The sequence below is a fragment of the Peromyscus maniculatus genome, chromosome 20 (genome assembly GCF_049852395.1).
Source record: "Peromyscus maniculatus bairdii isolate BWxNUB_F1_BW_parent chromosome 20, HU_Pman_BW_mat_3.1, whole genome shotgun sequence".
Taxonomy (NCBI): Eukaryota; Metazoa; Chordata; class Mammalia; order Rodentia; family Cricetidae; genus Peromyscus; species Peromyscus maniculatus.
The window spans coordinates 35,904,714-35,927,052 of record NC_134871.1 but is presented as its reverse complement, the minus strand read 5'-3'; the positions used below and the strand labels follow the sequence as shown (position 1 = coordinate 35,927,052).

The following is a 22,339-nucleotide window of genomic DNA, read 5'->3' as shown; positions in this document are numbered from 1 at the left end:
CTCTGACATCACTTCTACATCACCTCTTTCCCACTCTACATGTGCTCTGACCCTTCAGCTTCTCTTTGGTCCTCATCTTCCAACTTCTCCCAAACAGGCACCTGCTTTTTTTTTTTTTTCTTGTAGACTGAGACTGGATTCCCAGCTCTCACAGTCCTTTCGACCATCCCTGACAGTCATGAGACTTGGCAGTCAGGAGTCATGCTACCCTAGGGCAGCAGGCAGGCTTCCCTAACCTGCTTGTGGTGAGTGATGGGATACTCGCCCTCTGCCAATGGTGCCCATGACTGACAGGACTACTTCCTCAGCCATCAGCAGAGGAATGTTTCTCCTCCACACTTGCTGTTTCGAAGGCTCTTCTGGACATTGTCATACTTGCTCTCATCTTGCCACTTGTATCTCTCCTTAAAATGTCACCTCCTCAGTGGGGGTCTTCCAGGGCCACTTCCCGCTCCCCCAAATCACAGTCTCAATGGCTCCTCTGATTCGGTTTCTACACTAGAAATAATTTAGCTCACCCTTGCTTTTCCTTCTGGCCTTCCGTCTGTCACTCAAGTTTTATGAGCACAAGGGCCTCAGACCTTGGGTGGAGAGCAGTACAGCAGTACCCTGTCGCAGGACAAAGTCACTGCAGTGGGTTCAATGAGTCCCCTGAAGGATCCTAATGGCATCAGAGGGCATGGCTGGCTCCCCTTCAGCAAGAGTCAGGAGCCAAGCAGAAATTAGGATAGTGATTCTGGTGTTGCATTTCTCAGCTCTCTGCCCACCTGCACGTATAAAAGACTACCCAAAGACTACTGGAAGCAGTAACCCCCACGAGCCCTGAATATGAACATTGCCACCACTGAGCCAGTGGGTGAGTTGTGCCCTTGCCTAACCCAGCAACTTGGATTTTTACCTCCAAAGGCAAGCAGAGGAGGTGGAGGTGAACATAAAGCTGCAACCAGTTTCTGCCCACCCCCTTTTATTTTCTCCTCTCGCCCAAGGGGAAACCCCAACGCCCACGGGGTTTGGGGAGCTCCTGCGCCACTGCTGCATCATTCACGACCCAGCAGAAGCAGCAGTAGAGGCCTCAGCTCTGGCGATGAGAGTCCCCCAGGTTAGCTTGGGTAGGGGGCGGCAAGGAAAGGCGAGGCACTGCCTGGGCCTCCCGCAACCAAGGGGCGGGAACGATGGAGCCCCACCCCTGCGAAGGAGGGAGGGAACCAGAGAGCGCTGCGGGTGGTGAGCGCTCCGCCCAGGCGCGCCTGCTTCGGCTGCTGCTACTGCCGCTGCAGCGGGGCTAGGGCTGGAGCGGCGGGCTGGGCGCGGGCGGGAGCGGGGAGGAGGGAGGAGGCGGCGGCGCGTGTGCCAGGCGGGCGGGCGGGAGGGCGGCTGGCACAGGGCTTGTAAATAAACTGCGATGCTGTCTCGGGCTCGCCGGCCCGGGTGCCGCCGCCGCCGCCGACTCCCGGGAGCTTCAGTGCCAGGCTCCCGCCGCCGCGCGCCCTAGCGCCACCGCGCCAGCCTCGCGCGCCCTCGCGGGGCTCCCCGCGGACCCCAGCTCCCGGCGCCCCTCGGGGTCCCGCGGCGGGCGGACCCGCTCGGGATGTGACCCCTTGACTCCCTACCCGACCTCCCCTGCCCCCCGGGAGGCCCGCCTTTGCCTGCTTTTGGGGGGGTGGGCGGGGAGGGGCGCGCGGATCATGGCATTGGAGTTCCCGGGTTTGCAGCCGCTGCCGCCGCCTCGTCCACGCACCTCAAGCGCCCCTTCTTCCCAGAGCAGCAGCGGAGAAGGCGAAGCGCCCGGTGGGGGCGAGGCAGATGGGGCTCAAGGCTCGCAGGGCGGCGGGGGCGGCCGGAGGCGGCGGCGGCGAAGGGGGCGGCGGAGGCGGCGGGGCAGCTAACCCCGCCGGAGGGGACGCGGCGGTGGCCGGCGACGAGGAGCGGAAAGTGGGGCTGGCGCCAGGAGATGTGGATCAAGTCACCTTGGCGCTTGGGGCCGGGGCCGACAAAGACGGGACCCTGCTGCTGGAGGGCGGTGGCCGCGAAGAGGGGCAGCGGAGGACCCCGCAGGGCATCGGGCTCCTGGCCAAGACCCCCTTGAGCCGCCCAGTCAAGAGGAACAACGCCAAGTACAGGCGCATCCAAACTTTGATCTACGACGCCCTGGAGAGACCGCGGGGCTGGGCGCTGCTCTACCACGCGCTTGTGTGAGTACCCGGCCGCTCGGGGCGCCCTTTGGCGGCCGTGCACTTTAGGGTTCGGGGCCAGGCCTGGAGGTGAGGAAGTGTCTGTGGTTTTGGCCACTCAGAAGCGCTCTCTGGCTTGGGTTGGAGGTGGGCTGGGGCGGGGCGGGAGTATCAGTCTGGCTTTAGCCCATGGTTTTCTGCTGTGTGACTGAGAGCAGCTCCTTCACACCAGGGTTTAAATGAACCAAACGTGGTTCCCGAGCTGACTTCGAGATTTGGACTGGCGAGTGCGCGCGGGTGCGCGTTTATGGTACCTTCTGGGATGTTGTCACAGAAGCTTAAAAGAATTAGGTAAATTTTTTCTACTGAATGTAGCAGTTGAGTAGGACAAAAACGGTCCTCCCATAAGCACCATTTCTTCTTGGGGTGGCTAGCTTGCTTCCCTTGTGATAGCCACTCAATTCAGATGATACATCCCAGAGAGAGGTAGTGTGCACACTGCCCATAGTGGTGTGTGTGTGTGTGTGTGTGTGTGTGTGTGTGTGTGTGTGTGTGTGTGTATGCTCGTGTTACCTTGAGTGTGCTACTCTTCCTAGGGCTCCATGCTGATGTCAAAAAGGACTTGGTTTTGCTCTAACTGGGGGCTTGGACAGGCCAAAATGCAGGTCTTTGTGTTCTGTTAGGAAAATGAATAGGAGAGGGGCGGGATTTCCAACCTTAGTCCAAGGGGTTGAGGTATAGCAGAGCCAGAGGTGGGGTGAGGTTATTAAGGCTGGAACATCCCTATGGTTTCGGGGTTCAACCTCCCAGAGTTTAGGTTCTGCTATGTCGGTAGCTTCAACTGTTGCCCATCTATCAGCTTGGTTGGACTATGGCATTGGGCACCTGAGAGTACTGGTGGGAAGTTTGTCCCCAGGGACTCCTCTAGAAATAATCTTCATGCTAGCGAGGAGGTAAATGCCAGCCAGAAGGAAAATGGAACTCCAGGTGTATCGATTCGGGGCTGGAAAATACACTCATATTTTAAAAGGAAGAGAGGATCCTAGCAGAGGGAATTCCCCACCTAGGGCTGGAATTCTGACTGTCAGAACACCTGGGATGTGACAGGGCGCTTCTTGCTACCAGCTGCTTCCTGGCTTTGGCTTAGGAGCTGTATGGCTGTCAGGGTTTGGGCAGGAAGTTGGCTGTGACCTTGACCCTAGACCCTTCCTATTTTAGGCAATTGGTTTCTCTCCAGTTGGCCCTTGATTGACAAAGAGGGCAAGAGGTCAGGGAATGTCTTCTGTTTGTTAAGTACCTGTCTTTGAAGGTTGGAAGAGCTTTCCCTGATTTGGCCACCAGGTGGGGGCGTCCACTCAGAACCTCAGATTTGTGCAACAGGTTTCTTCCAGGTTACAAAAGCCTTGAAGAGAATGCATCCCTGAAAACTCAGGAAGCAGCTGGAAGAAGGAGGAAGCACTTTGCCAGGGACTTGGATTTGGGTTGGTCAAGTCTTTGATCCCTGTGTATTTGCAGGTGTTGGGAAGTGTCTGACCCAAAGCTTAACCTTCGTAGTTCTTTCATGGTGAAGTAAGATTAAACTTGTGTTCATCCCTTGGTCTCTAGCATCTGTGTTCAAGTTGAAATGAAATAAAATGATAGTGTATGTGCAGTTTTAAAGGGTCCACCAAATGATCTGAGTGCAGATCTCATGTCCTTTTGCATAAGGATGTGTTCCGTGTGAATTTGATGGCTTTGGAACCTGGGGTTCCATTGAAGCTTGCCGTTCCTTCTTTCTTCTCCTCCCACCTTTCAGAGCTGGCACCTACAGCCTTGCCTTGCCCAGTTTACTAAAGCCTATTGTAGATACAGTGTTATTTTGTTACCATGTTATTATTGTAGAATTGCTCATATCTGAGAAACAGATTTGTAAGTGCCAAGTCTATAGCCTCAGTTCCCAGAGAGGACCGAGGAAAACCTAAGACCACAGAAGTATCAGATATATACAAATTTTGCTTAATTCTCACATGATCATAATCACCTGATGATCATAATTTACGTTTTAAGGATGAAAATTCGACAACTACAAGAGATAAAATTAGTTGGCAAGGAATGCAGGGCTAATGTTTCTAAACCTCACATCTGGTTTTGTTGCTGAGCCCAGATCCCAATTCTGACTTGGGGTATTTTGCTGAGCATTGCTGGGTGCTCGTTGCCCATTGGTAACACAAGGCTGTTTGTAATCTGTTTTTCTAGCTCAGGTAGGAAATCCTAACAGGATCCGTAGAACCCAGGAGCCACAGTGTTAGGAAAAGGTGAGGTGGGCTGGGTTGGTGCTAGAATTTGTAGCTTCTGATAAATGGGATGCTTTATAGGGAAAGCTCCTCTTGGGCTGGATTTGAGCTCCTATTACTTAAGCAAGCTTAGTAAGTGGATGCATTTTACATCCTTCCTCGAGCTCAGGAGGAGCCTGGGCAAGGAACACAGCTGAATCTTTATTGATGATTCAGGATTTTGCCAGGGCTTAAAATTCAGACTTTAAAGCATCCATTATCCTGTGTTGGCCTGTGGCTAATGGCAGGAGGGGACCAAGAAATTAAGTTGACCATGAGCTCACAGTCCAGTGTGCTCTCTTTCTTTTGTAAATTAACCAGGCCTGTGAAGTATTTTATCTTTCGCTCCTCTGTCCTAAAGATAAAATACAAGAAATGTGGAAATCAATCATCTCTTCCACCTTGCTTCCTAGGCCTTAAAGGCCCATTCCCTGCTTCCTCCTAGCTATTTACCTTCACTGTGGTATGGGACTGGTTTCACCACCTCCAGGAACCTTTTTTCCGGACTCCTTTTTGGCTGGGCTCAAGTTGCCCCTATGTCTTCTCCAGCCTTAGAGTTTTCTGTGCTACTTTGAGGTGATGTGTTTGCATGTCTGCCCTGAGGAGCCGAGAGCTACGTGAGAGTTGGGGGCTGTATTGTTCTTTCTTAGCATTCTCAATTCCCGGGAGGCTATAGAACCCATGGCGGGTACTAAGTGAGCATTTGCTGTGTGGATGCATGGTAGAATTCTCTCAGGACTCTAGTTATCAAGACTCTGCTGTAACAGCCTTACCGTTCTAACAGCGACAGCAGTGAGCAGCTGAAGTCAGCATCACAGGGTGTTAATGAGAATAGTCCTTGGGAACATTGGACTTTGGCAGGGGTGGACAAGGTAGGACTCTTGTCGGCTTCAGGAAAAGCTAACTTCAGCCCTGTCTTTGTCTAACTTTGATATTAGAGAAAGCATGCTGGGTTCCGAGTTTGCAAGGTGACTTTGCAGGAACGAAGTAGGAATGAATGACCTGGAAGCTGAGGATAGTGGTACTGCCCCACTGAAGAATGGTTTCCAAGCTTAAACCAGCGCTTATGAATATAATAAGCCAACATTAGGTACTCTGTATTCAGTTGATTTTGTATAGAACTCTACTTTGAAGTCATGTATACTTGATACTGTCATTGTTCTGAGCCTGTTAGTAGAGAGATGCTGGCCTCATCTTGGCATTGGTGCTGGCTTGGCACTCTGAAGGCATCCTGTTGCCCCGGCCATGTCTTTGCAGCCAGCTGGGTATTGTCCCTTTGCCACCTGTTAGCAAACCAAAACGAAAGGATTTAGAGAAACACCTGCTGCTGCTTTCTAAGGGAGGCTGGCTTCAGACATCTGGCAGGTAAGGCTGGTTGCTTAGATCCATTGACTCAGCCTGGCTGGTGGACTTAGCCTGGAGAGTTAACCTGGGGCTCGGGATTGATGAACAACACATGGAATTGGTATTTGACAAATATTTTCTCTTTTGTGTATCCTCTTGAGCATGTTTAATCTACCACCTATTTGTACCTCTCCATAACACAATCTATTTTATGACTATCTCACTTTATTTTTATATTTATTTTCTCATCTCCTTGCCTCCTCCTGGCTCTTCTCTTAGGACATTTTCAAGCTACTTAGGTGCATGAAGGGGCTAGGTAAGGTGATGGTATCCACAGTCCATAGTATTTTGTTGTTGCTGTTTATTTTTGAGAGTGTATTTTAATCACATTATTTCTCCTTTCTCTTTCCTCTTTCCAAACTCTTCCATACACCCCTTTCTGCTCTCCTTCAAATTCATGGCCTTTTTCATCAATTGTTATTAAATGTATATATGTATTTGTACATATGTATTCTCAAATATAACCTGCTTAGTCTGCATAGGGTTCCTTCTCTGTATATTTTCAGGACTGTCCATTTGGCTTTGGATAACCAATTGGTGTGCTCTTCCCTCTGGCTCTCTCTCTCAGCTTTACTCTGTTGCTGATAGTTCTTTGTGTAGGGTTGAGGCCTTATGGGCTTTTCCCATCCCATCTGTTGGTGTCCTCCTTGTTCAGCTCACATTTGGGTGGTCATCTTGGTGAAACTTTAATGAGATAGCTCCTGATGTTACTAGGAGAGACAATCTCATAGCAAAGTCCTTGATCCTCTGGCTCTTACAGTCCTTTCATTCCCTCTTCCACAAGGTTCATTGGGCAGGAAGTGTCAGAATGTCTTACAGATGTATCCATTCGGACTGGGCTCCACAAGTCTGCATATGGCTTAGTTGTGGTTTTCTGTAGTGATCTCCATCTTTTGTAAAGAGAGGTTTCCTTGATGAGGGGTGAGGACTTATTGTACATATAAGGACAAAAGATTATTGTTAGGGATTATGCTCATTTAGTAAATTAGTGATTGTAGAGTCCCCACCAATAGCCACAATTTTACTAGCACTGGTTAGGTAACCTAGGCTTCCAGTACCAGTCATGGTATCCCTCTTATTGAGTGGGTCTTGAGTCCAATTAGAGACCAATTGGTTATCACCAAGATATGTGTGCCACTACTGCATCTGTATGGTTATTATACCATTCTGGTTGTTGTGGTTCATAGGCATCATATCTGGGTAGGACTGTTGGCTGCCTGCCTACTTTGGAAGCACACATGGAAAGCTAGTCCTCATGGAAGGGGAACTCAGATCAGTTCCAGCCTAGGGTCCTCTGGACCAGCCCATAGTATCTTACCTCTAGGCAGTAGGAAGTTAGTGCTGTGACCCTCACAAGCATGTTGCCTCATTATCTAAGTGATGGGCCTAAGTCCACTGGGGCTTGTGGTGGCAAGGAAGGTGAGCAGAGCCTTGCTTTGACACATGACTCTGAAGCTCTGAGAAACTACACGGTTGACCCATGCTTGTGGAGGCACAGAAGCGCAAGAACTGGAGTCACATGGGAGTCCTAGCCCCGGTGTGGCTAGGCCTATGTTCATTGTGTCATAGTTGTATGCAGTACAGAGTAATGGAAGAGGACTGAAACACCATCACCTTACATCAGAGCTTTCGATCTACATTGACAGGGAAGCCATTGGGAATGGCCAGACTTGCCCAGCTTTGACACATTTGTTAACCAGCCAAAAGATGGTACCTGAAGTGAGAACTCTTGACAAGTTCCACCTAAACTGAAGTTATGAAGCTTGTGCATAATGTCATACAATTTACTCTATCCTCTTCTCCTGATGTAATTCACCTTGTGAATAATCCAGGTAAAGAGAACATATGTGTGTGCTGTGTTGCCTTTTGAATGAAATGGATTTTCTTAGATCCATGCATCCTCTGTACGGACCATGCCACCATTCCCAGCATCAGGATTTGTCCTATGATGGCAGATATGCAATGCAAAAGGTGTACTTGCTTGCTTGTTTCACGGCTACTTAAACCACACTCTCCACATGTGCCAGATCGTGTGCCAGTTGGTGGAGAGATGAGTTACAGATTTTCTTCTTTGGAGTCAGAGACTCAAAACATCATAGTTTGGGAATGTTATAAAGAAAAGAACAGAATTCTCAGAATTCTAGAGTCTGGGGTTTCCAAGACCTCTGTGGTGATAATTTCCTAGCCAGGTGAAGATTTAGTCTCTGCTTCCCAGATGATGTCTTGGAGGCTGTGTCCACCACGGGAGGAACACTATGCCCTCACTGGTAGGATTTGGAAGGGTAGAAGGACCAAATACATGAAGCTTCTTTTATAAGGGCATGAATCTTGCTGACAAGGTGGGTGGGGGGCCGGCTTTTATGACATAATCATTTCCTAGGGTTTCCACCTCTTGATACCATCACATGGACCATGAAGTTTCAACACTGGACCTTCAGACCATAGCATCATGCGTTTGTAGCCTTGTGTTATGGAAGGACCTTTACACTGTAGCATCATGAATTTGTAGCCTTGTGCTATGGAACTTCTCATTCAATCACAGAAGGATTTGAAGATTTTTATAATGTTTTCTTCAAAGAACAAATTGCCTGACGACCCAAGAACATGGTTGATTCTAGATGCTATTTGCAGATAATGAATAATTCCTTGCGCAGTTGACTTACAGAGCATCCTATGCAAAGGCTCTGGTGTTGGCTTTCTCCTGCTCAAGACCTCAGGATTGGTGCCCCTTTCTTTCCCTTCTCTCTCCTTTATCAAGAGGCAAATTAAATATTCAGAAATCCTCCAGAGCACAGCCACATTTTAAGGTAGCTAACTTGGATATTAGTGACAGCACATCATCATTTCATTTATGTAGTTTATGATAGCACATCATGGGCACACCACCATCTGCTCAGCATCGGGGTAACCCACTTACTGTTTTAGTCACCGTGACACTAGGAGCAGGTACCTCCTCACAGATGCCCCGGATCTGGTTTTTTGGAGCCAGAGTTGTGCCAGAGGAGCTGGCAAGCCAAGGGCTTTTTTGTCAACTTGTCACTGGGGTTTAAGCTCATTTCTTTCTGTTGTCTCCTTGGACATCTGTTGTGAAATCTTATCCAAGAAGACTTAGGTCCTGAGTTGTGTCCTAATGGGAAACGACTGAGATCCCAGTTATGCTTCTCTATCCCAGCCCCCGCTTTGCACTTAATTTCATCCTACATGGATCAGTTACAGATGCTTTTCCTCTTGGTGATGCCAGTTAATGAGCTGGCTAAACAAACAGGCAAACACAGCAGAGCTGACTTCCCTCAATGATGGACTGAAGGAACTAAGATGAAATGAACATTCACCTCCCCAAGTTGCTTCGGCTCCAGTGTTTAATCACAGCAACAGGCAAGCAAACTATAGTGAACACAGTCTTCCCCACCTCTCCTTCACAAGGTGGGCACACTTGCAGGGCTCTTACTAAAGTCTCTTTCCTTTGGCTTTGCAGCTGTCTTGTGAGAAAACTCAGATCCCATCCAAAGTTCAGTCCTATGTGATGAGGTCTTCCGTTGTACCTCAGAAAGACTATTTGCTCTGAATGTGTTCTTTCAGGAGCAAGCTGGGTCATTGCTTGGGGCTGTGCTTTCGTCTTCATCCTTGCACAGCTTTATGAATGGATAAGTAAGGCAGCTACGGGCTGAGAGATTGGACACATGGACATGGCTCCAGGTGTTCCCCTGTTGAAGAAGACCACTCTTCCTGTTGACAGCATACAGCTGAGATACTCTCTCTTCTTTCTCCTTCACCTCTTCCAGTACTCTACAAGAATCCTATGAAACAGTCTATAGTCCCACTGAGTTTCCCTGCTAGGGCATTCAAAACTATCGTAGTAATGACAGTTTGGATCATACTCAAGTCATCTGTGGGTTGATACTACCCATCTGCTCCCTTCAAGGAGTCCTGACTTATTGACATTGGGACAACAGCTCATAACACTTCTTTGGTGGTTTCTCTGCTCCAAGCACACACACTCTGGATGGTTTTCTTAAAGTGTGTGTAGGAACCCACCCAGACTCTCAACTTGAGTCTGCTGATGATTTACTGGGTAGTCTCCAGTAAGTCTCATTTTCTATATAGCCTCAGTTTCCACTTTTGGAAAATAGACAAAGTGTCCTCTGTCTTCTTGATGGTTATGGGGTTGGAGGAAGCAGTGGGGATGGCTGTCTGGCCCATGCTGATGTGGGTACTAGGTTGTGTCCCCAGAAGGCCACTGGAAGAAAACTCAGTGATTGCTGGAGCCCGGTTGTCCTCTCTGATTCTCTCCTTTGTGAATTCCTTCTAGATGTTTTTCTTTCCAATGACTTTCCTCCCTGAAGTTATGATATGATGGGCACCCTGCATCTGTCTTTATGAGTAATGTCTTTGGGCTTGAGAGATAAAAAGATACTTTTCTTTCCTTTCTCCACCCTCCAAGAATCACCGTTTACTTCCTGGAGCTCATAGTGTCCCTGTGGGGAGGCGAATCCAAGGACAACTGGAGAAAGGAGTATGAGGGTTTGAATATGAAGTGTCCCCAATAGGCTCAGGCATTGACTTAGTCCCCAGCTAGTGATGCTATTTTGGGAGGCAGTGGAAGCTTTAAGTTGGGGTTCTACTGAAGGAAGTAGGTCACTGGCAGTGAGACTTTCAGCTTTCAACTCTTGTCTTGCCATCTCCTCTTGTCTCTCTCTTCTTCCTGACTTGACACCAGGTCCTCAGTCTTGCTATCATGATGTTCTGTCTCACCTCTGGCCCAAAGTTCCAGATGACTGTGGTCACCCCCCCCCAACATCTGAAATCACAAGTCAAATCATTCCTTCTTTTGAATTGTCATGGGGATTTGTCACATGCTCAAAGTCTGACAAATATAATGAGTAGAACTGAGAAAATGGTGAAATCAGGTAGGAAGGCAGAAAGAAGGTGTATGCCATCAAGCACATTACCCCTGGGCTTGTTGAGGCTCAGTCTCTTGTTAACTTGGGGAGGCTGTGTTCATCAGCCCAGGAGGACCCTTGAACTCACCAAGCTTAGGGCTGAGGTCGGGGTCTGTGAAACCCCTTGGTCAGAAATGCTTAGCAGATGTCCATGGTGTTTGGGAGTTGCTAGAAGGGATGTGGTAGGCTGGCTGCTCTGTGCTTGGTTCATAAAGGAAGATGATTGTTGTCTCATGACTCCTTCACAGAGAGCTGATTTCTCAGTGGTTTTCCAGTAAAGGAAGTTTGGAGGCCTGAGGACCACGGTTGTTCTGTGGTGTTTTTTTTTTTTTTTTCTCCTTCATTAATTTTTTATTTAGTATCATCATTCATGAGAAAAAAAGGGTCTGAATTAAAAGTATCTTCAAACATGTGGGTTTGCTGCCCGGTGTCTCAGGGTAGCCAAAGCTCTTCCCAAAGGTCATGGCAATTAGTTCTCAAATAACCATGAAGCCTGGCCCCTGCCTGCCTTCTCTGGGGTAAGAAGCCGTCCCCTTGCTGGGTTTTGTGATGTCCATGCATGGCTACTTCTCATCAGATGAAGCAGGAGAGACATTTGAACAAGCACAAGCTGCTCTGATCCTGAGTGGCTTTGTGATAATTTGAGAGAATGAAACGTCTTACTAATTTATAACATAAAATACATTAGTGGCTTCTGATCATGTCGCACATCCTTCTTGAGAAGATAACAGGATCCAGGGTGTGAATTGAGGGGCTGGCATTTCTGCCTCTTGCCTAAACTCTGGCACTGAGGTAACCAGTCCCCTTCTTAGTTGAAGGTTACTAAAGGAAACATTGAGTTTCTTCTTGATTTCTTCTTTGGTATTAAGAACACCTTCTTTGGCTGGGAAGGAAATTCGTGGGAAAATCATAAACCATTGAGTTTGCTCATTGGGCTTGGAACTAGGCTAGCTGGCTACTCAGTGCTGATCTCTGGCTTCATCAATGATAAATAGCTGACCATGACTGTCTTGGCATTTCCAACCGAAGTTTGGCTTATCCTCATGAAAGGAAGGGGGTTGGTTAAAACTGACATTAGAGGATGTGAAGTTTTATGGCTAGAGCCATGTGAGAACTGGGTTGAACTGTTTGAAGAGGAAGAAGATGTGTGTTTTAGCTGTTTATATCCTGCATGCTAGAAACCTTGTATTTTCCACCTCTCAGAGCCTAATGCAGCGCACAGCACACCATATCCTCGGCCTGGCTGCATACACAGACACAGGGCCAGTCTCAAGGGGTGTGCAGAGCCGGTTTCAGAGCAGACATGACACAGATAAATATTGGCTTTGAATTCTGGCTGTGTGGTGTTTTAGCCCAATGTCACTGAATAAACCACTAACTAACCTAAAGCAGATTCCTTACCTACACCCTATGGGCTTGTGAGTTCAAAGCTTTGGGTGGACTTAGTAAGTTAAGTATTCAATGAATGGCCACCATTTTCCTTTTCTTGCCAGAATCTGTTTAGGCAGGAATAATTTTGGTGAAGAAAAGCACTGGTGAAGTCAACATTGTTTCTACTTTAAGGGTTATTTTTGGTGTAGGATACATTTCTGTTAGACAATACAGATTTGAATTTTCCTCCACTGAGGCAAAGGAAAGAATTTTATATCGAGGAGGAAAGAGAGGTGAGCAAGGATTCTACTATTGGTTCATGTTGCCTAAGCAAGCAGAGGTACTTGAAAGAAACACTTGTCCTAACTATACAACATTCAGGTGGCCCAGGACTACTGAGTTAATTGTATTTTATTCATTGTGTGTGTGTCCGTGCACACACATGCACAACAGTGCACATATGGAGGTCAGAAGACAACTTGCAAGACCCAGTTCTCTCTTTGCGCTGTGTGGGTCCTGCTGCCTGAACTCAAGCCATCAAGTAACGGAACATTACTCACTGAGCCTTCTTCCTGGCTCCTGGGCCTGAGTTTATACAGCCATATTAACTTTCAGACACACCGTATACTGTGCCTTAAGAAGTGGAAGAGGTGTCTACAAGGTTCTAGCTTCACTTGAGTGGTTAATTGGGGATTTTCCCTGAATGAATGGCAGTGATTTTATCTCATTAAAAAATGGATTGGGGGCTGAGGAGAGGGCTCAGTCAGTACAGCACTTGCAGCATCAACATGAGAGAGCAAGGTAGGATCCTCAGAACCCATGTAAAGCCAGACATGGTGCGCTTGTTTATAATTCCGAGATGGGAGGAGACAAGAGATTCCCAGAAGCTTGCTGGCCAGCTCACCTGGCATATACAATGGTGACCAAGAGACTCAAACAAGGTGGAAGTGGAGGACCAACACTTGAGATTGTCTTCTGACTGACACACACACACACACACACACACACACACACACACACACACACACACAGTGGCATGTGTGTACACACACTCTCACATATCCTTCTTATTGAAATACAAACAGATTTTTTTTTAGTTAAATAGAAAACAAAACAATTTTTGTACAAGACTTATTTGCCTTTTTGCCTTGGCTGCCAGGATTGTGCGTCAGTTTTGACTGGAGTAAAGACCTTGTAGATGTTTACTTCTAGTCTCCTTCTTCCTCTAGATGTTTTTCTCATATGTTTTCATGGACCACTCTTTCGATTCCAGATGCTTTTTGATGCTTGCTCTTTCCTTTTGTATTCACCATTGTGGTTTATGTATTTTCCCCATGTGCCTTAGTCCTCTGCAGGAACAGGCTGTTCTGTATGAACACAGAGCCTGGCACTTACTAGGAGCTCAGTTCATAAGTAGTATCTTCCAAATTACAGCTATTCCACACAGTAAAAATCTGATGAAGGCTTAAGGTTAGGTCTTATGTCTTCTCCAGATACTAAAACTGTGTGATTTGAGCTAGGTGCACCTATTCATACATGGTGTATGTGTAGGCAGGGGTGGGTGGATGTGTGGAGGAGGTGGAAAAGAGGGAGGGAGAGAGAAAACTTCAATTTCCAGGTTATAACCATAATAGGACTTCCCCTGATCCTCACCACACCACCTTTAAAAAATTGATCGGCTCTACCCTGCTTGTTAGGTAAGCCATTTACACTGATATTTAATCCCTATAACAGTATTGTCAGACATTTAGGAATGGCCCCTGTTTTAACAAGGAGGATAGTAAGGGCCAGAAAAATTGTCTGTCTTTCTCGGGATTTGGCTTCAGACATTTTGAATTCAGGGGCTGTCCTGGTGTCTGTGCCAGGCTTTTTCTTTGGGCCGCCACCCAGCTCCCAAATCATGACACAGAGACTTAGTTTTGAATGCTTGGCCTAGCTTAGGCTCATTTCTGGCTAGCTTTTTAAACTTATATTAACAAGTTTCTCTTTATCTACCTTTTGCCTCAGGGCTTTTTACTTCTCTTTCTGTATAACTTACTTTCACTGCTTCTGGTGTCTGGCTGGCTAGTGGATGCCAGGTTTCTAGCCCTGCACATCTCCTTCCTTCTTCTCTTGTTCCTTCCTCAAGCCTAGATTTCTCCTATTTATTCTCTCTACCTGCCAACCCTGCCTATCATTTTCTCTGCCTAGCTATTGGCCCTTTAGCTTTTTATTAGACCAATCACTTGCCTTAGGCAGGCAGGGTGAAACAAATGCAACACATCTTTACATAATTAAACAAATGCAGCATAAACAAAAGTAACACACCTTCACACAGTTAAAGTCATATTCTGCAGCAAAACCAAATCTTTGCCTGGTTAAAATAATATTCCACAACAGGGGTCAGAGGATCTGAGCTTCCATCCTGATGGCTCTCTCAGCTCCTATCTCCTCTTACTCAGTTCCTGCTGACTTTGACAGTTGTTTTATAGTTGAATCATAATGTCATAGATGTCACCATTTAAATGTGGAATCCAGTGGTTCTTAGTATATCTCTAAGGTCAATGCTAGTTAGGTTAAAACTAGCATGATGCTATTAGAGTCAACCATTAGGGTTTTCTACCTTGCTTATTAGCAAAGGAGTCATCATGGAAATTAATGGGGAATAGACATTGTGGAGGGAATTAAAAGGCAAGACACTAGTGGGAGAAGTATTTACAAGACACATAACTGATCACTGAAAGTCTCAAACAAGCTAGGAATGGCTAAATTCAACAAGAAGAAACAAATTTTGTTGGGAGAAATATTTGAAAAACAGATCTAGTGTGGACTTAAATATACAAAATCAACAACAACAAGCCACAAACTCTTGAAAGTCTGCAATAAGAAACAGCTATTAAAAAGACAAAACACTTAATCCAGACGCCTTGCTACAGATAATACCCAGGTGGCAGACATGCATATGAAATGATGCCCAATGTGATTTCATTGGGGGATTGTAAACTAAAGCAACAGTGACAGGTTAGGATGAGTGTGGCTAAGAGCCACAATGACAAATGCAAGTGTTGGCAAAGATGTGGAGCAATGGGAATACTAAGTTCTTGATGGCAGGAATGAAAACTGATAAACACCATGAAAGAGTTTCCTCCAGAGCTGAAGGTAAGCTCACCATAGTAGTTTCTCTCCTGGATGTTTCCTCATTTGAAGTTTTATATCCAAACCAAATCTTCCCTGAAAACCTTTATAGAAGTTTTATTCATAATTAACAAAAATGTTGTACCCAGGATTTCCTTTCATCAGCACCATGAACTTATACAGAGATAAAAATAAGTGAGCTGTGAAGCCACAGAGGAACCTAGGATGCATTGCATATTGTTAAGTGACAAAGGCTAGTCTGGAAAGGTGACATGCTGTGTGATTTCAGTCACATGACACTTTTGATCAACCAAAGCTATGGATGTGATAAAAGACTAGTGATTGCCAGGAGTTGGAGGGAGGGGACAAGGTTGAATGAATGAATTACAGGTGATTCTTCTGGTGGTGGAGCGATTATATATAGTGCTGCAATGTTGGGTATGTGACTCCCTGCATTTGTACAAGTCCATAGAACTGTCACTTGCAAAGGGTAGCAGTTAAATGTAAGACTGGAATGGTGGAGCTGATCTCACCATCACACTCTTGAAGAAAGCATTTCTAGAAAATCAAGAGGAGTCTAGAATATCTGTTGTTGCAATGGATGAGAATTGAAGATATGCATGACATGCATATACACTTGTTTTAAGTTTAGTATTAGTACAGGTGGCTCTGTATAAATGTTTTAAGTACATGTGTATACATGGGCTAGATACAATTCCTTGTGCTTTGAGAAAGCCTGACTGATCAAACCCTTGGAAACAGAGTATTTGGAGCACCTAGGTCTTGAAATCTAATACCGTTGTGCAAGACAAGGCAATGGATTCTATGCCTGGTTATGAGACATACACAGGACATATGCAAGACTGGCCTCAGGCATCCTGCATTGCCAGAGAGTAAAAAAAAAAGTGCTCTTAAAAAAAAATCCCACATTGTTGGTAATGTGCCAGAGGCACTCTGTAGCCAAGTGAAACAAAGCTCCCATGTTCAAAAGCTGGAAGAATTTGAGAAACGAAAGGAGGTGGCATTGGAGTCTAACCGCAGGATAAAGTAAATATCTATGAACCCACACTAACATGAGAGCATGGCCACAGGATAAAGATCAGTGTCCACAGGTGTGTGCTGTCATAAATAAGGGAGCAAATGGCTGGATAGGGGGAGGAGAAGCAGGTCTTCTCAGAGGAATTCTGTTTGTTTCTGCGGCTCCTTTGTCCCCAGGAGAAGTAGAATGCAGATGGTACACGGTGCCTTCCTTCCAGGGAGTAGATAGAGGAGGAAGGGCATTAAACAAAGGAGTGGAGGCCAGGCATGGTGGCCCGGGCCTTTAACCCCCCACTCAGGAGGTAGAGGCAGGTGGATCTCTGTGAGTTCGAGGCCAGCCTGGTCTATAAAATGGAGTTCTAGGACACCCAGAACTGTTACACAGAGAAACTGTGTCTTGAAAAAACAACAGCCACAACAAAAACAAAAAAAATAAATAAATAAAAAAGAAGAGGATAAGCTTCACCCCCAGCTACGGGATCCAGCATAGACTCACCTGTGGCCCATCATGTTCCATCATGTCAAGTCACACACACACAAAATGAGAGTTTGCTCAGATTTTTCTTCTCAAAGCCCACGACCCCAGTTTAACCTCTGAAAGTTGGTATAAAAACCCCCAAAAGAGACAAGCTCCACCCATGCTCACAGAACTGTCATGGTTGCCTAAACAAGAAAAGACAAAGACAGTCATAGAGAGCCAAGAACTGCCTCTAGGAATGAGACAATTGAATGATATGTGATGTTCTGGATGGGGTATTGGGAGAAAGAGAAGGTAATGGAGAAAACATAGTCCTTTGAGTAAAATGTGAATGCTAGTTAATAGTTATACATTAATATTAATATCCATCAATTGTAACAACATGACTGTCAGTAATAAGGGCAGCTGAGTGCAGGTCACATGGGTGTTCTCTATACTATGTGTTATAATACAGGCCTCCTCTTTTAGGTCAAATCCTACATCTGGAAGGGCTCCATGTCTCCTAATAGCTGTCTCTACTGTGGCCTATGGCGACCCCTATGGTCTTAAGTTGTACCCTGCTCCTCCATGCTCTTTGTCTCACACCACAGTGCTCTTCTAAATCACATGCTGTAAAACTTCACATCAATACTAAAAAGTTCTAAGAAAGTAAGATCTTTCCTTTGTTCTGGGGCTTGGTCTGAAAACTCCTTAAGGGAGCTACTTGGAAGGTTGCCCTGAAGGCTATTCTCTGAAGAGGGTCTTATCTGGCCTCTTCTTGCCATCCCTCTTCATGGCAATGATCTCTCCTATCTCTCTTTTTTTATTCTCATTCTTTTTTTTTTCTTTTTTCGAGACAGGGTTTCTCTGTGAAGCTTTTGCGCCTTTCCTGGAACTCACTTGGTAGCCCAGGCTGGCCTCGAACTCACAGAGATCCACCTGCCTCTGCCTCCCGAGTGCTGGGATTAAAGGCGTGCGCCACTTATTCTCATTCTTAATGAAGCTCCTCCCTGGGCCTTGAAGGTATGGTGCATGTGGAGAGAATCAGAACGGTGGTATATGTGGGAGGCTGAAGGTTGACCATATGTGGTAGTTTTGCAGTCTTTTATTACTTCAAGAAAGTCTGAATTGTGTTTTGAACTGTAAACAATTGGCTCAGGAGAAAATCCCCATGGACATAATTTAAAGAGCTGGAGGAGAAGGATGGGAGATACCTTAGTTGGCAAAATGAGAACCTGAGTGCAATCCCCAGAACTCATGGGAACCAATGCTGGTCTGGGCTGGGGAGCTAGCTCATAAAGTACTTGGATAAAGTACTTGCAAATATGAGGACCAGAGTTCTGATCCTGAGAACCCATGTTAAAGCCAGGTGGGAGTGGCAGACTACATGTCATCCTGTACTGTGGGAGGCAGAGTCACAGAATGCCTAGAATAAGTGGACTAGCCAGGTGAGACAAAAAACTGAGTGCTGGGTTTACTGAGAGACCCCTCCTCAATGCATAAGCTGGACATTGATTGAGGAAGATACAGGATATCAATGTTGGGTCACATATGCACATGCTTACATGAGAAATTGCACTTCCACACACATGTGAACATACACATGAACATAGGTATACACACTCATGCATACACTCCCATACATGTGTACATGTACACTACCTGTATTAGTCACTGTTCTATTGCTATGAAGAGACATCATGACCAAAGCAATTCTTATAAAAGACAGCATTTAACTAGGGGCTCACATACAGTTTCAGAAGTTTAGTTCACTATCATGGTAGGGAACATAGCAGCAGGTAGAGGGAGAGAGAGAGACTGGGTTTGGCATGGGATTTTAAAACTTCAAAGCCCACTCCCCAGTGACATACTTTCTCTAAGAAGACCACACCTACTCCAACAAGGCCACACCTCCTAATACTTCTCAAATAGTGCTACTCCCTGGTGACTAAGCATTCAAATATATTAGCTTATGGGGGCCATTCTTATTCAAACCACCACCCTTATCCATAGAGAAGAAAAAACCAAAACACAAAGCTGGGCAAGGTAGTATATATTTGGAACTCTAACACTGTGGAGTCAGAGACAAGAGACTCCCTGGGGCTTGCTTATCAATTTGGAGTGTTTCAGACCACTGAGAGAACCTATTTCAAAATAAGGTGAACAGGGCCTGAGGAACAATCTCCAAAGTTTTATTTCACACACACATACACACACACATGCACACACACACACACACACACACACACACACACACACACACACACTCATGTGGAAAGTTGAAGGAAATGGATATCCAACACAGACTACGGGCAGGAGTACATATGCATTCATGGCGTGCATGTTTAAACACACCTCAATCTCCAGGCCCCGATGTTTGGAGCATTAATTAGTGTCACTGCATGAAACAAATCAAGCTAGAGACTTGCTGCTTCCATCTGGAAAAGGGAAAAGAGCATCCAGAAGTGCTGCCGCTGTTACTGGTGCATGGGCAGGATTCGTCCCCTCCCAGGGTGCAGAACTGTCTGCTTCAGGAGCTGGTGCCCTTTTACTTGGTGGGAGGTAGCAAGGGTGAGATTGCAAACATGAGGAGTATTTCAGAAGAGAAGGCTTGCTGTGGAGCCTGGGCTGGAGATGGGGAATAGAAGGCAGTGGAAGGACAGAAGGGACTTGTGTCTGGCTGTGTGACCATAGGTGAGTTGTTTCAGTTCTCTGAATTTTAGTTTCATCATCAGTTCAATGGGGAAATTAGTATTATCCAAATACAGGGTGGCTGTGGAAAGGATGCCAGTTAATAAAAGGAAAATGTGTACCACCATTCCCCCTGCTCTGTGATGGTATAAGAGCCTGAAGGACCCAGGATTCAAGCAGAGATCAGAGAGGGTCATCTTGGTAGAAGCTGAGCCCCATTTTATCCACATTGCATTTTTAAATTGCAGTAAAATATATGAACTAAAATATGACATTGAGCCTTGTTTGTGTACAGTTCATTGATGCTGTGATGGTTAAAGTCAGATAGACTGTCTGTGATCTGGGCATATCTGTGAAGAATTACTGTGATTGGATTAGCTGGTGTGGGAAGACTCACCTTAGCTCTGGGCAGTACCATCCTGCAGGCTATAGTTTTAGAATGAAAAGGAGAAAGCAAGTTGAGCCCTGGCACCCCCCCCACACACACACACTCTGCTTCCTGACTGTGGGTGCCACGTGACCCACTGATGCATGCCCCTACCACTGTCTTCCGCACCATGATGGGTTATACCCTTGAACTGAGAACGAAAAAAGCCTTTTTCTTCCTAAGTTGATGCATTTTATCCCAGCAGAAAAAATTAAGACAGACCTCAAGGATACATTACCATGGAGCGATCACCACTGTAGTTGGAAGTTTTCCTGTGTCCCGCCTAGTCTGCAGCCGCTCAGACCCAAGTAAACACATACAGAAGTTTATATTAATTAAAACTGCCCAGCCATTAGATCAGGCTAACTACTGACTAGCTCTTACACTTAAACTCAGCCCATTTTTGTTAATCTCTATGTCACCACGTGTTCCATGGCTTTACCTGTGTGCGATTACATATTGCTCCTTGGACAGTGGGCTGGCATCTCCTCACTCAGCCCTCTTCTTCCCAGAATTCTCCTTGTCTGCTTATCCCACCTACTGGCCAATCAGCATTTTATTTATCAACCAATCAGAGCAACACATATTTACAGCATACAGAACATCCCACTGCACACCACCATCCACACATGGGAACCTTGCGATCTTAATCTTGCAAAAATCAGACTCCGTGCACTAAACAGTGATCCTCATTGTCACCTCATCTCAATCTCTAGTCCCCACCATTCTCCTTTTTTTGTCTCTGCTTTTGAATACTGTAAGCACTGCATATGTCAGTCAACTTTCATTATTGATGGGCTCAAATACCTGATAAAACGTGACTTACGGAGGGAAGGTTTATATTGAGTTGCGGTGTAAGGAGGTATAGCCATTTGTTTGGGGAAGGCATGGTATCAGGAGTATGAGGTGGCTGGTCAAATTGCATCTGAAGTCAGGAAGCAGAGACGAGACAGGAAGTTGACTGGGCTAAGCCTCACAGGCTGTCAAGGTGACTCACTTCCTCCAACTGTGCCCCACCTTGAGGCCCACTCTCAGCTGAGGACTAAGTGTTCAAACTCATGCACCTTTGGAGGACATTTCACATGGAGGCCACGACAGTATATGAGTGCCCTTATGTGGTATTTATGCCTTTGTGAATGGCTTAACATAGTGCTCTCAAATGAATTCAATTTGCTGTGATGCCTATCAAAATGCCCCTTTTTTGTGCCTGTGTAACAGTCCACATTGCTCCATTACTAGACTGGCCTCCACGAATTGTATCCCTGTGAACATGGGTGCACAAGCCACACTAATGTTTTTCACCACACCCAGCCCCTCTCTTGAGACTTTCTGGCTCCTTAAGTCTGTTTCAATTGCTGCTTCATGTAGGTGGTGGGCAGAAAGAAGGGTTGTGTGGGGTAGAGGGGAGACAACCACTTGCTGGCTGAGGACATAGTGTTGTATAGCTCCCACTGTCATCCATAGTGAGTAAATTTTGACAGGCTCTTCATTCCTCGGGGTCTGTACTGCTCACCTGCAAGATGGAGATCTCTTGCTCCCTGTATATATGGTGCTCCCAGAGTAAAATGAGTTCATTGTGAAGAATCAGTGTCAATATTGACACACAGTACATCATATAACATGAGAACCTCTATTAAAACACAACCCCCCCAGATTTCTTATGTAGAATTTAATCTCACTGCAGCCCCAGCCTGCTTTGGAAATCAATAGACAGAAACATGGGAAGGTTGAGTGATTTGTCTGGGGGGGCACAAAGATGCTAGGCTGTGGAGCTGGGACAGAGCCCAAATGGACCCAAGAACAGATGTCACTTCTCACCCTTGTCTTCTTCTGGTCTGTCATGAACATACCAACCAGATCCTTGTTCCTTCACAGGCAGTCTAGCCATGAGGTCCCTGCTGAATAAATACTGTAGACTACTCCTATTGGCCTTGTACCACCCTCTACAAGTTCTAAACAAAACCCGGGCTCTAAGCACAGTGCTGGAAGCCACTCTTGGAAGCCTGAGTGTGGTTGGCTTCTGTAAGCATCCTACAGATTGACTCAGGAGCCAGCTTGGCAGCTTGAGAAGAAGCTGCTGTTAACCTTGAGGAGCTAGATGTGTTCCAGGGTTAACAGACAGCACTGAAGGCTTCCAGTGTGGGTCTAATCAAACTCATACTGCAAAGAAAAGTACCGCTGCTGTACAAAGGAAGAGTGGGAAAGAGCCAGACGAGTCAGAATGCTGTAAGAGAGGAGGGCTGCTGCGGGCATTGTGTGCCTGTAACAGTAGAAAGGACCGCCTGAAGCCAGTGGGCACATCACAGCCCAGCCATCTGTCCAACCTGAATCTTCCTGTCTGTGGGATCTGAACTGCTCTGATGTCCCTTTCACATACATGGGGATCCACAAATAGCTTCAGAGGCCTCCTTTTT

At 46.2% G+C, this 22,339-nt stretch overlaps 1 protein-coding gene across 3 annotated transcripts in view; it reads left to right on the top strand.

Moving 5' to 3' along the window:
• Window positions 1-1,680: 1,680 nt before the first annotated feature.
• Kcnq3 (potassium voltage-gated channel subfamily Q member 3) overlaps window positions 1,681-22,339 on the top strand; it is a 297,862-nt gene continuing 277,203 nt past the window's right edge. For all 3 annotated transcript variants that reach the window (XM_076555984.1, XM_076555986.1, XM_076555987.1), the window contains exon 1: window positions 1,681-2,192. In XM_076555984.1, coding sequence (XP_076412099.1) covers window positions 1,804-2,192 — 389 coding nt within the window. In that variant the 5' untranslated portion in view covers window positions 1,681-1,803. The remainder of the gene's footprint in view (window positions 2,193-22,339) is intronic.